The sequence below is a fragment of the Oryctolagus cuniculus genome, chromosome 9, assembly GCF_964237555.1.
Source record: "Oryctolagus cuniculus chromosome 9, mOryCun1.1, whole genome shotgun sequence".
Lineage (NCBI taxonomy): Eukaryota > Metazoa > Chordata > Mammalia > Lagomorpha > Leporidae > Oryctolagus > Oryctolagus cuniculus.
Window position 1 is genome coordinate 116,085,655 of NC_091440.1, and position 23,051 is coordinate 116,108,705.

Sequence of the window (23,051 nt, forward strand, 5' to 3'; positions counted from 1 at the left end):
TCCGATTTGCTTTTCTATGTTTAAAATCTAATCTTTAAATTTGTCTATTTTTATACTTCTGTTCGGTATTCTTTATTAGTTCATCTACTTTGATTGTTACCAATTTCTTCTTCTAAACCCTCCTGTACAAAATATCCTAATACCTCATTTTCATATTAGGCACTATACAATCTAGCTATCATCCATCGTTCATAGTGTCTGACACAAAGCTTGTTAAATATAGATGGTTCCCTCACTAGTGAGCAAACACACATCACTCATTCTAGCTGACTGTGTCATTTCTCTTTGCCTAATAAGGTCAATGCAACCTCCATGCTCACCTCAAGCCATTCGTCTTCCCTTTAGTTTCTGGGCCACCCTTGCTCCTGGAGATCTTTCCTCCTTTGGGAGCCAAGAACACTTGCTATACACACTGGCCATTGAACATTCACTGCCTCATCTCAGCTCTGGGAACTTTCATCATCTTAGTTTATCCTACAGTTTCAATTGTATAGAAAATTTACTGAGAGAAGAAGACAGACAGGGCAAAGTGGTAGGCACCAAGTGAGACCTTTGAAAGCTATAATTCCTGGAGTTTTTTTTTTACTTTTATGTTAATTAATGTTAACTGATTCAATGTGATTTTTAGATGCAAGTCTAAGAACATAATGATATTCCATTCCTTCCTCCCACCCTCTTTCTTCTACCTTTAGTTTTTGAGACAACATATTTTATGTTTACATCACAGTAAAAAGATTTAGTATTTCATTGAATAAGAAGTTTAAACAAATAAAAAGCAAGACCCTAGTTCAGTGTGAATATCCACAATGGCTATAAACAATTGAATGTATATTTGAAAAGTCTGAAATAGAAACCAGATTATAGAAAGGGATCAAAAACTGGCCAAGTTGCTCACATGTGTATGTTCCCTCCTTTTTTGAGACTCCTGTGCCTGTTGATCTGTGCCCTCCAGGCACACCCCCACTACAGACAGGCAAGGTGGTAGTAGCTGCCTGCAAGGCAAAACCTCCTACACAATCTCTATTTCTAACCTAAGGAGTCAAGAAGTGTACCGTGCATATGCCAACCTCTAACTGGGGAGAGAATAGAGTGTGCATTAGTTGCTTAGAAATCCATATAATTCTCAGCCTAATCCCTGTGCTACTGTTGAGCAGGACAGACTCAGACAATAACAAAGCCTTGGAGAACTGAGTTGAGATTTGAACACCTGCTAACAAATTTAGGACAAATGCTGTACTCCTGAACTAGTTGATTACCTACTTAAACTTCAACTTTCTCCACAGAATTAGGCAGGACACACATTCTACACAAACTATCAGAAATTATATCTATGATGTAATCTCAAGTAACACATACAATGAGGAAAATGAACAATTTTCAGTTGAAAAGCTAATATCCCTGACATGATCCACATTTTGGAACCATCAGACAGAATTTTGAAGAAGTAATTTAATTATTCCCCATGATGTAAGTCTTTGGCTCATTCAGGAAGCCTTGTTTTTTCATTTTAGATGTTTTATTTTTCAGTCTTTAAAATTTACATTTGTTCTGTTTAATTTTTATGAGGCTTCTTCAAGAAGGTAAGGGAAAATTTTAAGGCCACCACAAAATACACCAAACACCGTAGTTAAGGGAAAGGGCTTATTGACAGGGAAATCTGAAGAGAGAGAAAGAGGGGTCCATCGACAGATCCAGATAGAGAGGGCACGTGGTGTGCTGGAAGCAGGTCCTGGCAGGTCCTTTGCCTGGGAGCAGGGGAGTAGGAGCAGTGAATCCTACTAGGGTGGGGGTTGAGCTGACCCCTGTGGTAGGGCCATCTGGTCACCTGGCTTCCAGCAATGGCAGCTGCTAGGATGGTGTGGAGGGCATAGATCGTGCCACAGATGTCTGCGCCATTTTACTACAAAAATGGAATTAAAAAATAAGTTTACTTTGGTGCCAAAAAGCTTTATCCATGGAGTTTTCTTTACTGCATGGATGTCCATGAACTTCTTAAAATTCCCTTGTATTGTGTAATAATTCCTAGCACTTCATTAATTTTAAGTGGGTTTTAGAAAAATGGAAATGACAAGGGGAAGCACTGGTGAATTTAAGAGATTCCATAGTACAAATTACTGACATTAAAGGACATGGAGGAAAACACCAAAGCAGAATCTCAGGGGTCTATAGAGTATTTGTGAATGTTAGACTGGACTCCTAAAAAGACAAAGACTGGGGAAAAATATTTGAAGAAACAATGTCCACAAACTTCCAAAATTCAGTGAAAGAAAGCAATTTAAAATTCAAGGGGCACAATGAACAACAAAGAAAAACTGCAAAGAAATTCATGCCTTTACGTGTGTTGCGGTCAAACTACTGGAAACCAGAACAGTGGAAACAGTATCTTGGAGCAACTTCAGAGAAACACCACCAGGTATACAGGAGAAGATGCAAAAAGGCAGGTTAGAAACTAGAGAAACAAAGGAAGACAGAAGCTGGAGCATCTTTAAAATGATTAGAAAAAATAAAAGTGGGGACTTAAAACTCTACAGCCAAAGGGCCTTCAGCAACAGAAAGGAAATACATATTCTGATGAGGGAATCCAGCAAGTACTTCCCCACACATTACAAACAAGCTGGATGTTTATCTCTTCTTTTTCTAGTTTCTTAAATGGAAATCAAGTTCAATGACTTGAGATGTTTCATTGGTCCTAGTATGGATACCAGAGTTACAATCTTTCTGCTAGGTACTGCTTTAGGTATACCACGCAAACTTTGTTTTTGGAGTTTTTTTTTTTTTTTAACTTCATAAATCTTTTAATTTCCTCTCTGATTTCTTCTCTGTTCATGGGTTAATTATTCTATTTCATTTTCAACTACAAGGGTTCTTCAAAAACGTGAAAAATGGAGTTAAAAGCAATTTCACTGCAAAAAACATCTGAAATTTATACATAGTTTTCATAATATATGCTTTTCCGTGAACTTGAAGATGTTTCATATTTGAAAAATCTTCCAGGTATTGGTTATTGTTGTCTAATTGATTTCCACAGATATCAAAGAACATGCTTTATATGATTCAAATCCTTCAAAATACTTAGGCTTGTTTTATGGCCTAGAACATTATACGTTTTAGCAAAATTGTCCCATGTACAGCTGAAAAGAATGTATGCTCTGTTACTGAGTGGAGCAGTCTTTGAATGTCACTGAGGTCACATTGGTTCATTATGCTGATCAACTCTTCCATAGCCTTACTGATTTGCCTTGTACTTGCTGTATGACTGTAGAGAAAGCTGTAAGATCTCCATCTGTGATTGGGTACTTGTATAATGCAGGAACATTTCAGATTGCGACATCTTAACTGACCCCTTTACCATTATGAGATGAATTCCTTCTTCCTGGAAGTATTTTTTTGCTCCCAGTGTACTTTGCCGGATATTTCATATGGATAATCCAACTTCTTTTTGATATAAGCATGATGTTTCTTGTACATCCTTTTGCATTTAATTTGTCTTTAAATTTTGTGCATGTGGGAGGAAGAGGGAAAACAGCAGCGGAAGAGGTAACCATATCAAAAGGCAGGATGAAGCATAACATGTTGAACCTATAATCATCAGTAACTATTTTCCTAAGGTACTATAGCTCAACAGCTTGTAATACCATGGATGTGCCCAGTCAGTTTTCTAAACTCACAGGAAGCACTTTGCATTCTGTTGTTTTTAATCTTATTAGATGCAGTTTGTCATTCTAGTTTCTCATAACTTAATTCTGATTATTTAATCCAGCCTGTTTGCCATAGCCATTCATTACTCACACTTATACATTATATACCTATGTATTTGTCATAATAAAACTTGAGTAAGCAGAGTACAAGGCATTATATGCAGTAGATGGATTAAAGAAACTAAATTATTGATTTCTGGTTTTTGTAATCCATCCTCTTCCTATACTAATAAGTACAATAACGTTGTGAATCTAATTTTCCTGTAGTTCATCTGTTCTGTTGAATTCCTGAGTCATCAGCAACAAGATATTATCTGTGTCTCCAGAGATAGAGGCTGAGGGGCAGGAAACTTAGGATCATTTTTTTAACAGTTCAGTTCCAGTTTTTAAGAGACTTTAATTACCAGTTAACTCATAAGCAGTCACTATTGAGTAGACTAACAATTATTTACGAGTTAAAGTCTTACTTTTCATGTAATTGGAAAAACAAAACACTACCAAACTTCACAAGACTTCTCAGAGACAGTCTGGAGTTTGAATTAGAATTCTGGATATTCAGGAGCAACTCAATCTATACACATTGAATCAGAGAAATAATTCTATGAACTAGTCTGACTTCTGTCCAGCTGTTAACCACTTGAAGTCAAAAGTTCACTACTTTAAAACCTATACAAATTTATACAAGATCATACCAATGAGTCTTGTTTCTTTGAAAACCTAAGCCCCTAAGCCATTCTAATATCTTTTCTGTTTCCTTTCATGGGCCAAAGTGCTAGACACATGCTAGGTAGATTTTTAAATTAATCTTTAAGATTGGAAATCACATATTGATAAGAGGCCTCAAGGCTTAAATTAATGTAAATTGCAATTTGGCAAGGACATTGGTGAGAAAATGATTTTTTGTTGTGCTGTTTCATTTCTGGCATAGACTTCAGGTTTTGATAGTCCTATCATATTTTAATCACTGTCAGCTGATTTCTACTAAAGCTTATATTATCCTATGATTGGAAACATTTAAGTTTAAAAAAATGATGGAAAATTCTCATAAATTATTCATTGAAAAGATAATAACCTATTAAATACAATTAAGCTTTGGATTAATCTACAGTGGTTTTCAAGGTGTCTGATATCTTTAAACCATCTGTAACTTCATTACATTCCCAATAAAACTCGATCTAGGAGTGCTGCAATTCCTTAGCTTTCTTGAAAATGGTTAAAAACACAGGTATTAAAGAAAAGCCTCTTCAATAAAATAATGACAAGACTGGCTTAGGGTTTATATTGAGAGTGCTTTAAAATGGTGAACACCCATTATGTGATAATTATTTTTTATACTTAGTTGTAATGATAGTTATCCTCCTCATGTGCTCCTGACAATATGAAAGGATTTCCAGAATATCTTACAATGGTAGATGGTTTCATTTACTTTATAAGTGGCTAGAAGGGTGCTTTATTTTTGTGCCAACATGCTACCACTTAATTTTCCCTAAGTTTTGAAAAATTAGCCATGCTTTCAAGATAGTTTCATTTTTGAAAATAAAAACAATAATTATGGCACTTAAAGTTATTGAAAAAGCTGTATGCACTTTGGATTGAGAAGTGAAGGCATAGCTCTGGTGTACTTAATAATTCACATCAAACAGTATCATTTATAGGTTAATATAAACAAAAATTAGCAATATGCATGCATGTATTGAAATTTTATAACCTAAAATATTACCCAAGCTAAGAATTCCCTATAGCTCAATTAAATCTAAATTCTAAGATTGTTCTAAGATTTTCATTTCCAATCTTGTCAACCAGTGGAATCCTCTTTCTCATCTTTGAATGTTTATTAGTTTTTATGTATTTGAAAGGCAGAGAGGCAGAGAGGCAGGTCTCATATCTATTGATTCACTCCCCAAAGGCCCAAAATACCCAGAGACTGAAGGCAGCCACAACTAGGAGTCAGGAACTCCATCTAAGTCTCCTACATAGGTTACAGGGACTCAAGTACTTGAATCATCACCTGATGCGTCTTAGACACATTAGCCAGAAGCTGGATCAGAAAATGAAGGCAGGACTTCAACGCAGGCACTCAGCATAGGGAGTGTAGGCATCCTTAGCACTAGTTTAAGCCACTGCAGCACAACTCTGCCTCAGTGAGAGTGTTTCGAACATAAGGAGAAATTATTCTTCAGTCATTAAAATGTTTTCAGTATCTGCTAAATTTTAAAAATGTCGAGTATTCTGGAGCTGGCAGCTGTGGTATAGTGGGTAAAGCCACCACCTGCAGTGCCAGCATCCTAAATGGGCACTCGTTAGAGACCCAGCTGTTCCACTTCAAATCCAGCTTTTTGTTTATGGCCTGTGAAAGCAGTGGAAGATGGCCCAAGTCCTTGGGTCCCTGCAACCAGATGGGAGACCTGGAAGAAGCTTCTGGCTCCTGGCTTCAAATTGGCACAGCTCCAGCCATTGTAGCCATCTGAGAGTGAACCAGTGGATGGACGACCTTTCTCTTTGCCTTTCTTCTTATCTAACTCTGCCTTTCAAATACATAAATAAATCTTAAAAAAATCTGAAGCTACTGTAAATGCAGTACTTTTTTTTTTTTTTTTTGACAGGCAGAGTGGACAGTGAGAGAGAGAGAGAGAGACAGAAAGGTCTTCCTTCGCCGTTGGTTCACCCTCCAATGGCCGCCATGGCTGGCACGCTGCAGCCGGCGCACCGCGCTGATCTGATGGCAGGAGCCAGGTGCTTCTCCTGGTCTCCTATGGGGTGCAGGGCCCAAGCACTTGGGCCATCCTCCACTGCACTCCCTGGCCACAGCAGAGAGCTGGCCTGGAAGAGGGGCAACTGGGACAGAATCCGGTGCCCCGACCGGGATTAAAACCCGGTGTACTGGTGCCACAAGGCGGAGGATTAGCCTGTTGAGCCGCGGTGCCAGCGCAGCAGTACTTTTAAAATGTTAGAGATCTGTTGGCAAGGGCACCCACATGTATTTGGCATAATGGTAACACACATGTATGAGACATATCAATTCCCTTGTGGAGAACAACAAAATTTAGGTTTTGATGACTTCACATTACTTTTTTGTTTTTAAAGATTTATTTATTTATTCAAAAGTCAGAGTTACACAGAGAGAGGAGAGGCAGAAAGAAAGGTCTTCCATCCAGTGGTTCACTCCCCAGTTGGCCGCAACAGCCGGAGCTGTGCCGATCCAAAACCAGGAGCTTCTTCTGGGTCTCCCACATGGGTGTAGGGGCCCAAGGGCTTGGGCCATCACCCACTGCTATCGCAGGCCCTAGCAGAGAGCTGGATCAGAAGTGGAGCAGCCAAGTCTTGAACCAGCACTCATATAGGATGCCAGAACTTCAGTCCAGGGTGTTAACCCGCTGCGCCACAGCGCAAGCCCCATTCACATTACTTTCTAAGCATAGTAAACATATTGACTGCAATTCTAATATTTAGTAGTGATGCTGCTTCAATGCACTGTAAAGGCAGTCTTCTGTGTCACACAGGAAATTCCTCATTTTTCTAGATCAAGGGGCAGACTGAGAGACCACATGGCTAAGTCTTATGATTCCTCAGGTCAATGTTCACTTTTTAAGATGGTCTAAAATGGTTCTTTGTGGAAAATCTCAAGGTAAGACATTTAGACAAGTGGAGGCTATTTAATCATTTTAAAGTAAAATTTAATTTGCATAAACATAAGGGCAAAGGGTGAAATGCTGATGAGACAGATAGTGATTTCTTTAATAAATGATTTGAGATCTTTAAGAAACAGGATATAACACCAGTGAGTTAAGAGAAAAATGTTAAGACAAGTACCTCAGAAGGCGAAAAAAATTTTCTCTTAAAGACTTAAGAAATCAATGTCTGCATTTAAAGCTGTTAAAGGACAAACTAAGCCTGCTGCTCACATCTAATGCACTCTGACTTAAATTGAAATCTGTGCTGTTCCATCATTCTAAAAATCCCAGGATATTCAAGGACTTTGTCAAGGACACCAACCTGGAACTAGAAGCCCAAACTTTGAGGGTTACTAAATGCTTTGTAGAGACTGGTGGACAAAAGATGTTTTCTCGTCTGTCATTTAGACTATATTCTCCAGGTAGTGGGGAATCTTTGAGTATCTTGAGAAGCAAAGTGACAGTATTAAAATGACTATATAGAAAGGTTAAATATACCAGTGATGCATACACTGAATGAAGGCAAAGGTGAGAAGACTCTAAGAGTGAGAAGTCGTTAACATATATAATCCATCAAGGAATCAAAATCTGTGGTGGCAGGTGAACTGCTGCGAGATTAGTTGGAGACATTGATCTTGCCACATGCTAGGTTTTGAAAATTAATGACAAGGGAGGTAACTGAGAAAAGGAGTAATAGTACCTAACAGAATTTTAGTGAACTGGAAAAGCCTCCTTTGGAGTGATGAGAAAGAATGGTAGATAGATCTTGATGGAAGTTTATTGAGTGTAAACCAGAAAACCTCTAGGAAGAAATATTCACAGACCACTAGGCTAGGATCCCAGTGGATCAACTCCAGATTCTCATTTGGGAGTCATTTGTGTCAGTGGTTCTCAGTCAGGATCAATTCTTCCCCCATAATAACATTCAGTAAAGTCTAGAAACATTTTTACTTGTCACAACTGGGAGTACGGTGCTACTGGGATCTAGTAGGTAGAAGCATGAGCGCTGTTAAAACATCCTACAATGCACAGAACAGTTCCTTGCAACAAAGAATTAAAAGAATTATCGAGTCCCAAATGTCAACAGTGCCAATATTAAAAAACCTTCTTGCTCTACATAAATGTCATGATACATTGGGAATACCTTGTCCAGTCAATGCATGTAGTATATTCATGTTTAATTCATTGGAAATAAAAATAGTATCTAGCATTTATTATCTTTCTGTTTCAAGCACTGTCCTCACACTACATCATTTATTTTGTCTATTTCATAGGATTTTAAAGATTAGATATCATCTTTACCCTCATTTAGCAGAAAAGAAAATTAATCCACTGAAAATTTAGATACCTTCTGTGTTAGCCAGGGTTCAGAGAACAGTTATTAGGATACAGATTGACGTAGATATAAAAATATGATATATAAACACATGAGATGTATTATGAGGAACTGACTCAGGTTTATGGAGATGGACAGTTTTGACAGAGACAGTGCAGAGAAGTCACGTCTATATTCAGAGTTCCTATTCCAGTAAGAACAAAGCACTGCCCTTCTAACGATGGAAGCTTTCTAGTGTAACCAACCCACTGCAGGTAGCTCCCTGTTCCGGGAATGGCGCCATCACGAGGATTCTGCTGTTGGCAGAATCTACCATTCTTCAGTGGCTATATCCAGGTTGGCTTGATGAGCTGAATTCCATGTTTCTAAACCTCCATCCTCACACCACGTACAGTTTGTTCACACATCCCTGGGGTAACCACCAGTGTGGCTGGGGAAGAGGCCAACTGATAATACAATGGGTCATCCTACCACCTGGTTATTAAAATTCTCCTCTGCAAAGATAACCTATCGATGAGCATTTACATGCATCACAAAAATCTTCACTCTTTTTCCCCCACTCAGAAAGCCCTATCTTGATTTATCTCCCCCAAATTTCTAATTGTGTTCAAGTTGCTGACCATCCAAACCATTGGCCTCAGCCCATGCACTGGTATACAACCACACTTCTGGCCATTTCCCCTTCCAGGCCATGTCCACAAACAGGTACACTGTTTTCAGTTCTGCCCACGTGGAGGATTTCTGTGTGTCACGCCGTTTCAGAGAGGTTCCAGAGAGGGGCTGTAGTGCTACCACTTTTAAGCAGTGTCTAGAACCATCTATCAGCCAGGCCCCAGTCTCCTCTTCCTGTCAGCCAATCATAAGTAACTCTCCATGAGGACATAGGTGCAGGCTGAAACCAAAAAGGCACTATCATAGAAGTGGGAACCAAGGATATTTGGGCCACTTCATCCTGTACTTTTTTGTGCTAACGGGTCCAGCCCTGGCATGATCACATATGTGCCACTCCTATTCAACGATAAAGTATTGTGCATACCCAAATTTTTGGCTGGTAGGTCAGATAACTTGAGAGGCAGTCTAGACAACTTGGAAACTTGACCATTTTTGGTCAAGCACCCTATCTATAAAAAGGCTTAAAAGGCAGGACAAAACTATCTTTTCAAAAGTAGAGTCATTATCCAACTATAAAGGCTGGGTTTTACTGTGAATTTGTAACAGAAAAATCAATGCAGGTTGATTATCTCACACACTTATACATTTCCATACATTATCAAGATTTGTCTCAAAAATCTTGACAACTTGTAAATTAGAAAACTCAAGAAGTGCTTTTTGAGTATAGTGTACCTCATTACGGGGCTGATGTTGAACCTTGCCTTTGGTACCTGTTGGAATTTGACTCTAGGTGTAGGTCTGTAAGCAAAGAAGGCTGCAGGTGGGTGCTGAGGACAATTAGCGTTGTCTTGCAGGGCAACTGCTCAGCGGAAGTCATCCCATTACCATTTCCTCCGCAATGTAGGGGTGATCCTGCAGAATGAGGGCGAGAGGCTGATGCCACTGAGGGTAGGGAGACTACTTCCAGGTATAGGACATTTGTCAGAATGTAGGCGCTTTATGACCCGATTCATCACATTCTCCCCAAGTTACAGGATCATATCCTTTCTCAAGCAATGCCTTCACTTTGAAAGGACATACCAGGGCTGGTGCTGTGGCGTAGCGTGTAAAGCCGCCACCTGCAGTATCTAGCAGTGCCAGCAACCCATACGGATGCTGCTATGAGTCCCAGCTGCTCCACTTTCGATCAAGCTCTCTGCTACGGCCTCGGAAAACAGTGGAAGATGGCCCAGGTCCTTGGGCCTCTGTGCCCATGTGGGAGATCCGGAAGAGGCTCCTGGCTTTGGACTGGCACAGCTCCAGCCATTGCAGCTATCTGGGGGGAGAAACAATGGATACAAGACCTGTCTCTCTCTGCCTCTCTGTAACTAGGCTTTCAAATAAATAAATCTTTAAACAAAAAAGAACATACCTTATGGGCATATAACTTGCTTTGCAATTCAGCCAGTGCCTGGATGAGACTTTTTATTTGATTTTAAGCAGTCTGAGCTACATACACAGGAGATAAGGGTCACCTTTAGGTCATACTGTGCTCACTAAACACCCCAGGAGTGTCTAGCCAGATATCTATATAGTCAAGTTGACATGCAAAATTAACCATCAGAACTGCCTAGAGCCACACAACTGGCAAATTATGGGCCCAGATTTACAGTCAAAAAGTCCATTTCCAGAAACATGATTGAATCATTAAGTTGGAACATACAGTTATAAATTCCCTCAAACCTACCAGCAGACACAAGAGCAAAAATCACTTCTACCATTTCATTCACATACACACACACACACACACACACAATTACATACTCTCAAATACTGATAGCAGCACTTTCTGTGACACTGAAAATGCCACCAGGTACTCTATGTACTTAGACAGATTCCAGTGCCCCTCTTCCCTGGTTATCTTGAGTTTTTGTTTTTTTTTTTTGTTTTTGTTTTTTTTTGACCGGCAGAGTTAGAGACAGAGAGAAAGATCTTCCTTCTGTTGGTTCACCCCGCAAATGGCCGCTATGGCCAGTGCACTGCATCGATCTGAAGCCAGGAGCCAGGTGCTTCCTCCTGATCTCCCATGCAGGTGCAGGGCCCAAGCACTTGGGCCATCCTCCACTGCCTTCCTGGGCCACAGCAGAGAGCTGGACTGGAAGAAGAGCAACCGGGACAGAATCTGGTGCCCCAATCGGAACTAGAACCCAGGGTGTCGGCGCCACAAGTGGAGGATTAGCCTAGTGAGCCGCAGCGCCGGCCTTGAATTCCTTCTAAAGCAGCAACTGGGGTATGTGTTTGGCATAGCAGTTAGGATACTTCTTGGGACGCCAGCATTCCATGTCAAAGTGCCTGCTCTTCTACTGACCCAGCTTCCTACTAAGGTATACCCTAGGAGGAGGAAAGCCAATGGTTAAATTACTTGGGGCCCTGTCACCCATGAGAGATTAATATGGAGTTGCAGGCATTTAGTGAGTGAACCAGCCTGTAAGAGCTCTCATTCACACACTCTTGGCATTTCCAATAAAAATTAAAATAAAACAGTAGCTCTGTTAGCAACTTGACATATGGTGTTTCCAGGTGTATTTGATCTAATTTTTTGGTCCTAATACAGACCCAAAACTTCTTAATGGTGTAACTTTGACCATACAAGTTAGAACTGAATCAAAGTTAGTCCTAAAATATATATTCCTGATTTCTGATATGTTGTGAATAACCAAGAAAGATAAGGGAAGTGGAGTCGGGTATCACTGGATATCTGCACGTGAATACTATCATTACAGAGCAAATACACTCATGGGAAATTATGGATTTAATAGCTAAAATGTAGGGAACCAAACAAGTACTTCATTCTTCATGTCTCACCTTTAAATGAGAAATGTTTAAAGTTAATCTATCAAGCTGCATGGAATATTAATCCCATTTACTCTCCATTTATCTCAGATCATAAAGATAGAACCCACTTCTTTTTATGGTGGTAGTGTCCAAATTGTTGAAACAGTAAACTCATTCTTCAGATGCTAATAAAAATATCCACAAAAAAGCCAAAGGAAAGATGGAAAGGGAGCAAAGTCTTGATGCCACGATAGCAGAGCACAGGCCAGCTGGTTAGGAAGAACTGGAGTTGGGCCCAGAGATCATCTGTTTGGTTTTACTGTTTTAGCTCCTGGGCTGTAGCGAGGCTTCCACAGAATACATTTTTTAAAGCATTACCATTATATTTTAGAGCGATGTATATATCATTGTAAAATCTTTTAAGTATATTGGACATCATAGGTCTGTGTGATATTTTAATAAGTTTCTGCTTCAAAGTGTGATTTTTTAATATACCTATGCATGCCATTAAATGTCACATCTCACTTCCTGTGTTACATTTGAATTGTCTTGTTTTTAAGGGGTACAATGTATCCTGATACTTAATTCCCATCTCAGCTTCTGGCTAATAATACTGTGTCTATCAAGATAGCAAATATAGGTTTATTAGTTTTACTGTAAGAAGAAAATGCTTAATGGTCAGTTTTTTTTTTTTTTAAGTAAAAATGTCCATCTTAAATAAAGACTTATTTGAAAGATAGAGATACAGAGAGCGCAAAGTGAGATTCTCCATCCACTGGTTCACTCACCAAATGGCTGCAACGGCCAAGGCTGGGCCAGGAGCTTCTTCCAGGTTTCCCACGTGGATGCAGGGGCCCAAGGACTTGGGCCATCGCCTGCTGCTCTCCCAGACACATTATCAAGGAACTGGATCAGAAGTAGAACAGCCAAACCTGGAGCAGGTGTCCATCCATATTGGATGTCAGACCACAGGCGGAGGCTTAGCCTACTGTGCCACAGCACTGGCCCCCATTCTTATTCTTTTAAACTGCAGTTTGAGGGGCATGCATTTAGCTTAGCTGTTAAGATGCCTACCTCCCACATTCCACTCTTTGCTTCAGCTCCCAGCTCTAGCTTCCTGTTGACCCAAGTCCTAGGAGTCAACTGGGTTGGCTCAAATAATTGAGTTCCTGCCATCCACATGGGAACATAGGGGACCTAGATCGAGTTTCTGGCTCCTCAACTAGGCCTGGCTTGGTTCTGGCCATTGTTGCAGGCACATCAAAAGGAAATAAGCAAATGGGAGGGTCTGTCTATGTCTTCACTTCCCCCCACACCAGGAGGTAAAATAAAACCCATAATTTCTAATAATTTATCAATGATGTATTTCTTCCAATTTTCTCATTTTCTGATCAACAGCAACTGCAATGTATCTTGATCCTGCCATTGGTCTGGGTATTTAGCAGCTATGTATTTGTTTTCTCTGATAAAAACACACATTAATATTTATAACCATTTTCCTTCGCAGCATCTCCCAGATGGCTCCATGCCCAGTGCACATGTTGAATTTTATCTTTTACCATATCCCAGAGAAGTTAACAGGAGAAAAACAAAGTCTGTTCCAAAATGTACTGACCCCACTTACAATGAAATTGTAAGTATGATTCATCCCTTGTCCAGTCATTTTGTATTTCTGTTACCATTTTTCAGTTTAACAACCAAATATGGAGAATTTGCAGTAATTGGCAGCATTATTCCTTAAAGGAAAGACATTGCCCAAAACAGCCACAGTATGCTGATCACGGTTCTAAATGCTATGGGAACTCAAAATGCAGATCCTGCTGTCAAAGCTCCTATGAACCAGTTTTCAGAGGATGGCCAACCTCCAGCAAGAGCCCAAGAATTCTGTATGCTGACATTGTCCCCGACTTCATCTTATTTTCTCCACCTCTATTCTCCTTTCTTTGATTTGCCTAACCTATTAATTTCATCATAAGCTGTCTATGTAGAATAATCTCATAAAACCCTTTTGAATACAAAAAATACAGAATACTCTTTGGGCAGTCGCTAACATATTAAAAAAGGTAACATTAAACATGGTTAATGATTTGTAATTGATAGCTTAAATAGCCAATCCTCTAACTTCTAAGGAAAATGCCTACATTTATCTTTTTTAAAGTTTATTTTTATTTATTTGAAATGGGGAGAGACAGTTCCCAAATGCCACTACAGTCAGCGTTGGGGCAGGCTAAAGCCAGGAGCCAGGAACTCCAACCCAGTCTCCTATGTGGGTGGTAAGGATACAAGTGCCTGAGCCATTATCTGCTGCCTCCCAGGGCATGCAATAGGAGAAAAGCTGATTGAGAAGCTGAGAGTTGGGATTCAAAACAGATACCGATATGAACATGGGAGATACAAGTGCCTGCTTGACCTGCTGCACTCAGCAACGCCCACACCAATTTATTCTCGATTATATCTTTTCCCATCTCTTCTATCCCTTCTCAGCCAGTTTTTTCTCCTTAAGTTTGCCTCAAGGTGCTTAAAGTCTTAAAAATTGGCAAAAATAAAAATTAAACTCAGCATTTCTAGCAAATTTTTCTTTCTCTGCCTATGACTGTTGCTCAACAATATCCTAAACTAGTTGGAGGTGTTGCTGCACAACCCCTAAACTGGATCCTCTTTCTTGACACACAGAAAATAAATCATTGATATTGGGATGGTGGGAAGAAAGCCAGTTTTTATTGTAAGGTGCAGAACAAGGAGCCAAGCACATATTGCTTAATTCCCAGGCTCTCAAGGAGTTAGAGGTGAAGGTTCTTACAGGATGAAGTTGGGGCTGAGAGGTGTATGATGGCCTGTCTCTAAGTTCCTGGCTGGTCAGTGGTGCTCATGACCTTCCTTTGATTGGTCAGTGATGCTGTGTTCTTCAGGGGACTTGTGATGGCCAGGTGGGCTCCTGTTGGTCCAAGGGTTACATTCTGCCTGGACCTGGAATTCTTCTAAGCAAACTCCTTCAGATAATATTGTTCACCTAGGTTCTTATCTATTGAAGAAGCAAAAAATTCCTTCAGTTCAAAGATTAGAACCTCATAGGGCCAGCTATATCACTCCTTCAAGCTCGTGAATTCCTTCTGATAAAGTACAGACAAGGGCCTGTTGGGCTAAGGGAACAAGACTAGAGGCTGGGTCCCATTTTTACATTACAGGGTCAGTTTCCTCATCCATACTCCTGCGGAATTAGCACATATAACCTGCTATCACTTTATTACCTCCTTTCATTCTTCAATCTTTTGCAATGTGGGTTCTTACTTTTAGTCCTTTATTCAAGTGCATCGATAGACTCATAAGGCTCAATCTAATGAGCCCTCAGGTTCTCCTCTCCAACAATCAGTAACACTATTGGCTGTACTCTTTCTTCAGACCCATTTTGCTTATTGAGTTCTAACTTTTATTAGTTCATTTTCTCTAACCACTACCATTTTTCTTTGTTGTTAAAATCATGTTAACTGTAGTCCCATGATCTCCCATCATCTCTTAGAATCCAGTCCCTCTCTTAAGATCCTTGGCTTCTACCACCATAGAGTCGATCAACAATGGATAAATAACACTTTAAATATCGTGTCTGTATTGAATACATACAAGCTTTTTTCTTGTCCTGTCAAATTCAGTATAACAGCTATCAACATAGCATTAGGCACAATAAGTAATCTTACAAATGATTTGAAGCATATAGGAGGGTGTGCATAGGTTCCATGTAAATGCTGTTTTCTCTATATAAGGGACTTCAGCATCTGCAGATTTCCATTTGCTTGGGGTGGCAAGGGTAGGTCCTGGACACAAACCTCAATGGATATACAGGGATTGCTGTATGCAGCCCCAAAATTGTCTTATGTGTCCAAGTTTTTGTTACCTCCTATATGTAGGTTGCATATGAAATCATTCTTCAAGACAGGCTTTTCTTTCAAATTTTGATGTGCATTTCTACAAGGTTACTGGAGAGCTTCATTTGAATGTCTCCAAAGCCCTTCTAGGCCAGGCCATCTCCTTCCAACATCTCAGTGACCTCTTAATGACACCACACCCCATCGCTCCCATGTCCAGTTACTCTGCAAGTTTTACCAGTTCTGCTTATGCAGCTATCTGCTTCACAAATCTATCAACTCCTCCCTGTCTCACTGCTACTTCTGTTTAAGCTCCTTGTCACTGGCTATTAACATTTCCCTGCTGTCTTGCTTTCTCTATTAAATATTTACATATCTTGGGATCTTGCAAAATTAAATAAGGGCAAGTTTTTGATGAAGTGGTTAAGACCTCACTTCTGATGCCCACATCCCACACCTGATTACCCGAGTCCAAGTGCAGGCTCTGCTTTGAGTCCAGCTTCTTGCTAATGCACACCCTGGGAATCAGCACATATGGTGCAATACTTGACTCCATGCCATCCACATAGGAGACATGGATTCAATTCGAGGCCTCAGGCTTGGGCCTGCCCTAGCTCTGGTTATTGAAGCATTTGAGGAATTTAACATGTAATAGGAGTCTGTTTTTTCAAAGATTTATTTTATTTGAAATAGTTACAGAGAGAGGTAAAGAAAGAGAGGTCTTCCATCTGCTGGTTCACTCCCCAGATGGCCACAACAGCCGGAGGAGCTGTGCTGATCTGAAGCCAGGAGCTTCTTCTGGGTCTCCCACGTGGGTGCAGGGGTCCAAGCACTTGGGCCATCTTCTGCTTTCCCGGGCCAGAGAGAGCTGGGTTGGAAGAGGAGCAGCTGGGACTAGAACCGGTGCCCATATGGGATGCCAGTGCTTCAGGCCAGGGATTTAACCTGCTGTGCCACAGCACCAACCCCAATAGGAGTCTTTTTCTGTCTGTTCCTCAATTATTTTTATTTTTTAAAAGCAATCACTACAATACTTGATCTGTGCTTGCAGCATGCACACACACTATTATATTTTGGACACATTCAAAATTACTTTACAACCAAGGGTCCATGCAAAGCCAATTCCAATGTGTGTATAATCCCAGGCAGCAAAAATTTAAAGTCATATATGTGTAAGTGACTATTTTAATGAGCCATCAGGACAGTAAAAAGACATTGTTTAAACAAAGTTGGCAGGAAAACTAACTTTGAGAGTCAAGAGAAGGGAAAAGCAGGCTAAAAGTTTTTCTCGCATTATACTGTGTCTGCGTAAATATGATGTAAGAAATAGAAGTAACAGTCCAAGAGTCTTAACTCTGGTTTTACTTTCTCTTGCCCTCAATTGTGATGAGGTGCGAACCTCATCTCCATGCAAAACTCCTGAATCACTTGTGCACATCCTCAAGTATGCCTTACTAAGTGTCCTTACCCAGAAGCCCAGTGCTTACCCAAGAGCCCAGCATGGAGGCACGTGGTGTTGAGCTCCTTTAAAATGCCTCCCTCCCCCACCCTGCTCCTATTTCCTCACTGAGGACCACTGCATGCATCTCTTGCCACAGGTGGGATTTCTCAAGCTGCCAAAGCCTTTCAGTGCGCGGTGATATGGGAGACCATGACCTCACTCCTCTTCTTCCATTAATCTTAGAGCAATACAAAGAGGATATTACGGTGCATACCAATGTCTTACAAAGCTTTTCATGAAAACAGTGTTCCCCATCTTTATTCATAGGCCTCTGTCTCCTTGTGCAGATGTGAGCCAGGCTGGGTCAGAGACACATCCTTGTGGCAGATGCCCCGCCCTTCACAGGGCCAAGCCTGACTACTTGGCACATCCCAGGCTTTGTCAGCAGTCTCCCTTCACACCCCTGTCATATACCAATCCCAGTGAGGGCAAGAGGGCTCAAGGGCTGAGGCCGGGGGTAGGTATGCTCAGGGAAGCGCTCTAACAATTTCCAGAAACACAATTGGTATACTGGCTCTTTCCACCCCGATACCTATATTTATAAATGATGGTTTTTAAATGAGATGCTGAAGCAATAGAAGTATAGGAATTCTAAAAGGGATAAAATATTAAGTTGTTCGTCGACAGTAAGGATAAGGGCTGATCAAGTTATTGTTTTCTCATAGTGTCCAGTTCACTTCAACAGGTTTTCTTTTTGGTGCTCGGTTGTCACCGATCAGGGAGAACATATGATATTTGTCCCTTTGGGACTGGCTTATTTCACTCAGCATGTGTTCCAGATTCCTCCACTTTGTTGCAAATGACCGGATTTCATTGTTTTTTTTTTTTTACTGCTGTATAGTATTCTATAGAGTACATGTCCCATAACTTCTTTATCCAGTCTGTTGATGGGCGTTTAGGTTGATTCCAGGTCTTAGCTATTGTGAATTGAGCTGCAATAAACATTAAGGTGCAGACAGCTTTTTTATTTGCCAATTTAATTTCCTTTGGGTAAATTCCAAGGAGTGGGATGGCTGGGTTGTATGGTAGGGTTATATTTTTTTTCTACTTAATACTATTGGTTGAACTCTAATCAACACACAATTATTCTTAGGTGTTTAACTGAAAAGTGATCCCTGTTAAATATAAGAGTGGGAATAAGAGAGGGAGGAGATGTACAATTTGGGGCATGCTCAATCGGACTTGCCCCAAATGGTGGAGTTAGAAATGTGCCAGGGGATTCCAATTCAATCCCATCAAGGTGGCATGTACCAATGCCATCTCACTAGCCAAAGTGATCAGTTTCAGTTCACAATTGATCACACTGATAGGTCTAAGAGTCAAAGGGATCACACAAACAAGACTAGTGTCTGCTAATACTAACTGATAGAATCAAAAAGAGAACGATCCAGCATGGGAAGCGGGATACACAGCAGACTCATAGAATGGCAGATTTCCTAAACAGCACTCTGGCCCCAGAATCAGCCCTTAAGGCATTCGGATCTGGCTGAAAAGTCCATGAGAGTATTTCAGGCATGGAAAGCCAAGACACTCTGGGGGTGGGGGGCGGAACTAAATGAAATTCCTCTGCTAGTGAGATCCCAGTGGAAAGAACGGGTCATCAAAGAAGGAGGTACCTTTCCCTGAAGGGAGGAGAGAACTTCCACTTTGACCATGGCTTTGTCTAAAAATTATCAGAGTCAGTGAACTCAGGGGGCTTCCATAGCCTTGGCAACTCATGACTAGAGCCTACGGTGATTACTGATGCCATAAACAAGAGTGTCAATTTGTTAAGTCAACAACAGGAGTCACTGTGCACTTAATCCCCACATAGGATCTGTCCTTAATGTACTGTACATTGAGTACTAGTTATAGCATTAAATCACAACAGTATTTTACACTTTGTGTTTCTGTGTGGGTGCAAACTGTTGAAATCTTTACTTAGTATTTACTAAATTGATCTTCTGTATATAAAGAGAATTGAAAATGAATCTTGATGTGAATGGAATGGGAGAGGGAGTGGGAGATGGGTGGGTTGCGGTGGGAGGGAGGTTATGGGGGGGGGGGGGGCCACTGTAATCCAAAAGCTGTACTTTGGAAATTTAATTAAAATTCTAAAAAGAAATATAGCAATTCCATCCTATAATAGAATTATGTTCAAGTCAATATATTTTATACATTGCAGCCTTCCTATAGACACTATCCTAGTATAACTTTAGCACTAAAAATGAGAAGACAGCAGTTCTCCATGCCTTCCTGTCTCTTGCATAGCATGCACTGATTAGCACAAAGCTAAGTGTGAGCATATTTCCAAGCCATTGTGGAACAATGGGGCTAGAAGATAGTACACATTACATACACTTTAGTGAACCATTTCAGTATTCCTCTTATCATATCATCAGCAAGCAATAGCTATTGTCATCTCATTTGATAGTCACATAGTCTTGTGCCACGTAATGATGTGTCAGTGATAGATCTCATATACATTGATGTTCCCATTGTATTGTATTACTTGGGCCTGAGTCCTGGCTCTGACTCAATCCCAGCTTCCCATTAATGCAGACACCGGTAGGTAGCAGTGACGGCTTGTTGATTGTGTCCCACACAGCATACCCAGGCTGATTTCCTAGCTCTTGACTTCACCCTCAGCCCAGTCAGCAATCATGGGCATCTGGGGGAGTGAACCAGTGAATGGAAATGTACTCACTCACTTCTCTCTCCCTCTCCCTTACTTGCCTCTTCTGCCCCTCAAATAGAAAAAAGGTTATATACCTAACTGCTTAGTTTAAGTACACTGTATAATCTTCACACAGCAATGAAATCACCTTAGGATGCATTTTGCAGAATGAGTCATCATCAAGAGATGCATGACTATGACTATATTTGAAAATGACATATTTAAGGTCATCCAATTAGACTTCAAGGCCAGACCTGCTCAATTCCAAAGCCATGTTCACCCCCACCATAGTAAGCAATGATACAGGAAATCCCTTCTGACAGAGTTCTGTTCTCCCTGGTTTAAAACATTCCTGAGACTTCCTCTTAGCGGCACTAGGCACTCATGTTTTCATCTTTTATTCCCTCGCAATCATGAAGGCACACTTCAGATTTATTTACTAGACCCTTGTGTCAAATAACGTACAGCGAATGCTTATGTGTACGTTTAATTGTTGCTAACTAACCTTTTTCCTATTCAATGTGCTCATTCCAGATCCACTTATTCAGTATTTGTCAGAAGGTAGTGATGACTTGGCTCATTTCTACGGGTAGACATTTTTATGAATGGAAGTTAAATGAGTGGTTCATCTTTGGTTCTGTTTATACGAAGGTAGAATACATATAAAGTCACTTTGTGAACAAGTCTCAAATAGAAATCAGCTGTGTACTTCTGCAGCATTATTTGCCAACTATTCAATGCCCAGTAACTAAGAGTGATTACATCCAAAGTTGTGGATCCAGTAAAGCTAGAATAGGGATTATCCATGACATGTAATAATTACATGATTTTAAAACTTGAGTAACTTTTACCAAAATAATTTGTACAGTAATCAATGAATTTCCCCCTACTCCCTAAGTATTGCAAACTTTGGAATTCAAAGATTTGTATTTTGACCAGGAAGGCAGTTAATTCCAAACATCACTTCTTCAAAGTTCTCAGCTTACTAAATACCTGTGAGACTCAATTCTGTGTAGAAGGTTTGTTACACACACACATACACACCACACCCCACTCCCCTACCCCCGCCAGCCAAGTGATGCAAAATTCCAAGAAACAACTCTTTCCATGTATTTGATGGGTCTTCTTCAGCCATAATTTATTAGTGTGTAATACGTACCTGTCTTCATACTCAAGCTCATAGTCATGATCTCATTACTTTCTCCTAGAATGCTAAATGTATGCAAATGAAAAAGCTCAGTTGATAGATTCATGTACATATTAACTATTGCTATGTTTCTTAAAATGTAAGTATGTTATTGAGAAAATTAAAGAAAAAAAGGGGGCCGGCGCAGTGGCTCACTTGGTTATTCTTCCACCTGCGGCACTGGCATCCCATATAGGTGCCAGGTTCTGGTCTCAGCTGCTCCTCTTCTAGTCTATCTCTCTGATATGGCCCGGGAGGGCAGTGGAGGATGGCCCAAGTGCTTGGGCGCCTGCACCCGCATGGGAGACCAGGAAGGAGCACCTGGCTCCTGGCTTCAGATCAGCAGAGTGAGCTGGCTGTAACAGCCATTAGGGGGGGTGAACCAACGGAAGGCAGACCTTTCTCTGTCTCGCTCACTGTCCATAACTACCTGTCAAATAAATTAAAAGAAAAAAGGAGAGGGAATTGAAGAAGGAAGTACAGTTATCTAAAGACTTATCTATGAATTACATGAAGTCTTTTAGAAATTTTTAAATTTTAGAGCTTATTTGTCATACTGACAGTGTCCTTAAACCAGACTATACCAAAGGCCCACTGCTTTGAGTCACTTCATTTTTCTGCCTCATACACAGTAATGCTTTGAGGGCCTCTTTTCCTCTCTAAAACAGGGAGTTCACCTGCTCAAAGTATTGCAGAAAGTAGAATTGAGGATATTTCACAAAGTTCAAAATAATCTCAGTAGAGAAATGAGGAGTTTACTCTGAAATACTGGAAAAATTTCCAGGCAGCATTGAACATCCAGTTTTAGTTCCATAACATGAATTGCAGTAGTGGAATTTTGCAGTTTTTTGGGGGTAGTCATTAAAGTCCTTTATTGTCGCAGGAGAACTGAATTGATAAAATGAGATAATTTCAATGCCTATTACTAGAAAACTAAAGGATAATCTCTTAATTGGGATGCAAAGTACAATTCCAGAAGAGCTAGCTAGGAGCAGTCTCCTGGAACAAGTTAACGAGATTAATATGTTACAGTGCATCCCTTGATGGGATTATCCTTTACTTGATAAGAAAATCTTTGTTTAGAGCTGCTTACAGATTGAACTTGAACTGAGTTTCATTGCTAACTTAATGGATTCATAAATGGTAGGCCTATGCTGTACCCAAAGGAACAGAAATCACATCTAGACACTGAGTACATTTCCCCATTAACCTAGAGTTGCCTCCACCAAGAATCTTCATTGATATTCATCTTCCATGAACTTTTTGAACTACTCATGGATTTCAGAGATTTTTTGCCCTAGAAAAAATTTAGTTTCTGAAAGTTGTCATTTAATTTGAAGGAGGGGAGAGAGAGAGAGAGAGAGATCTCCCATCTCATGATTCAGTCCCCAAATGCTAACAGCTAGGGTGGACCCAAGGCTGTAGAAGGCAGAAGACAGGAGCCAGAAACTGCATCTCCATCTGCCATGCGCCCCTGCCACATGGGGCACCACTGCCACCTGGGGTGCACATCAGCAGGAGCTGGAACTGGGAGCTGAGCTGGTACTTGAACCCACGCATCATGACATAGGATGCGGGCATCCGAAGCAGCTTCACCATTGTGCCAATCTCTCATCTCAAACTGAGCTTTTCATTCCATTTTCCCATGAATTTATTAAAGCACTCTTGTCTTTTGCATATATTAAGAATTTCCATCTTACAACTTGGCTGTAAGAAA

The 23,051-nt window shown here is 40.5% G+C and overlaps 1 protein-coding gene across 2 annotated transcripts in view; it reads left to right on the top strand.

The window, feature by feature from the left end:
* The window catches only part of PIK3C2G (phosphatidylinositol-4-phosphate 3-kinase catalytic subunit type 2 gamma), a 464,615-nt gene that overhangs the window by 436,973 nt on the left and 4,591 nt on the right, over nt 1-23,051 (top strand). For both annotated transcript variants that reach the window (XM_051850300.2, XM_017343356.3), the window contains exon 33: nt 13,639-13,764. In XM_051850300.2, coding sequence (XP_051706260.2) covers nt 13,639-13,764 — 126 coding nt within the window. The remainder of the gene's footprint in view (nt 1-13,638; nt 13,765-23,051) is intronic.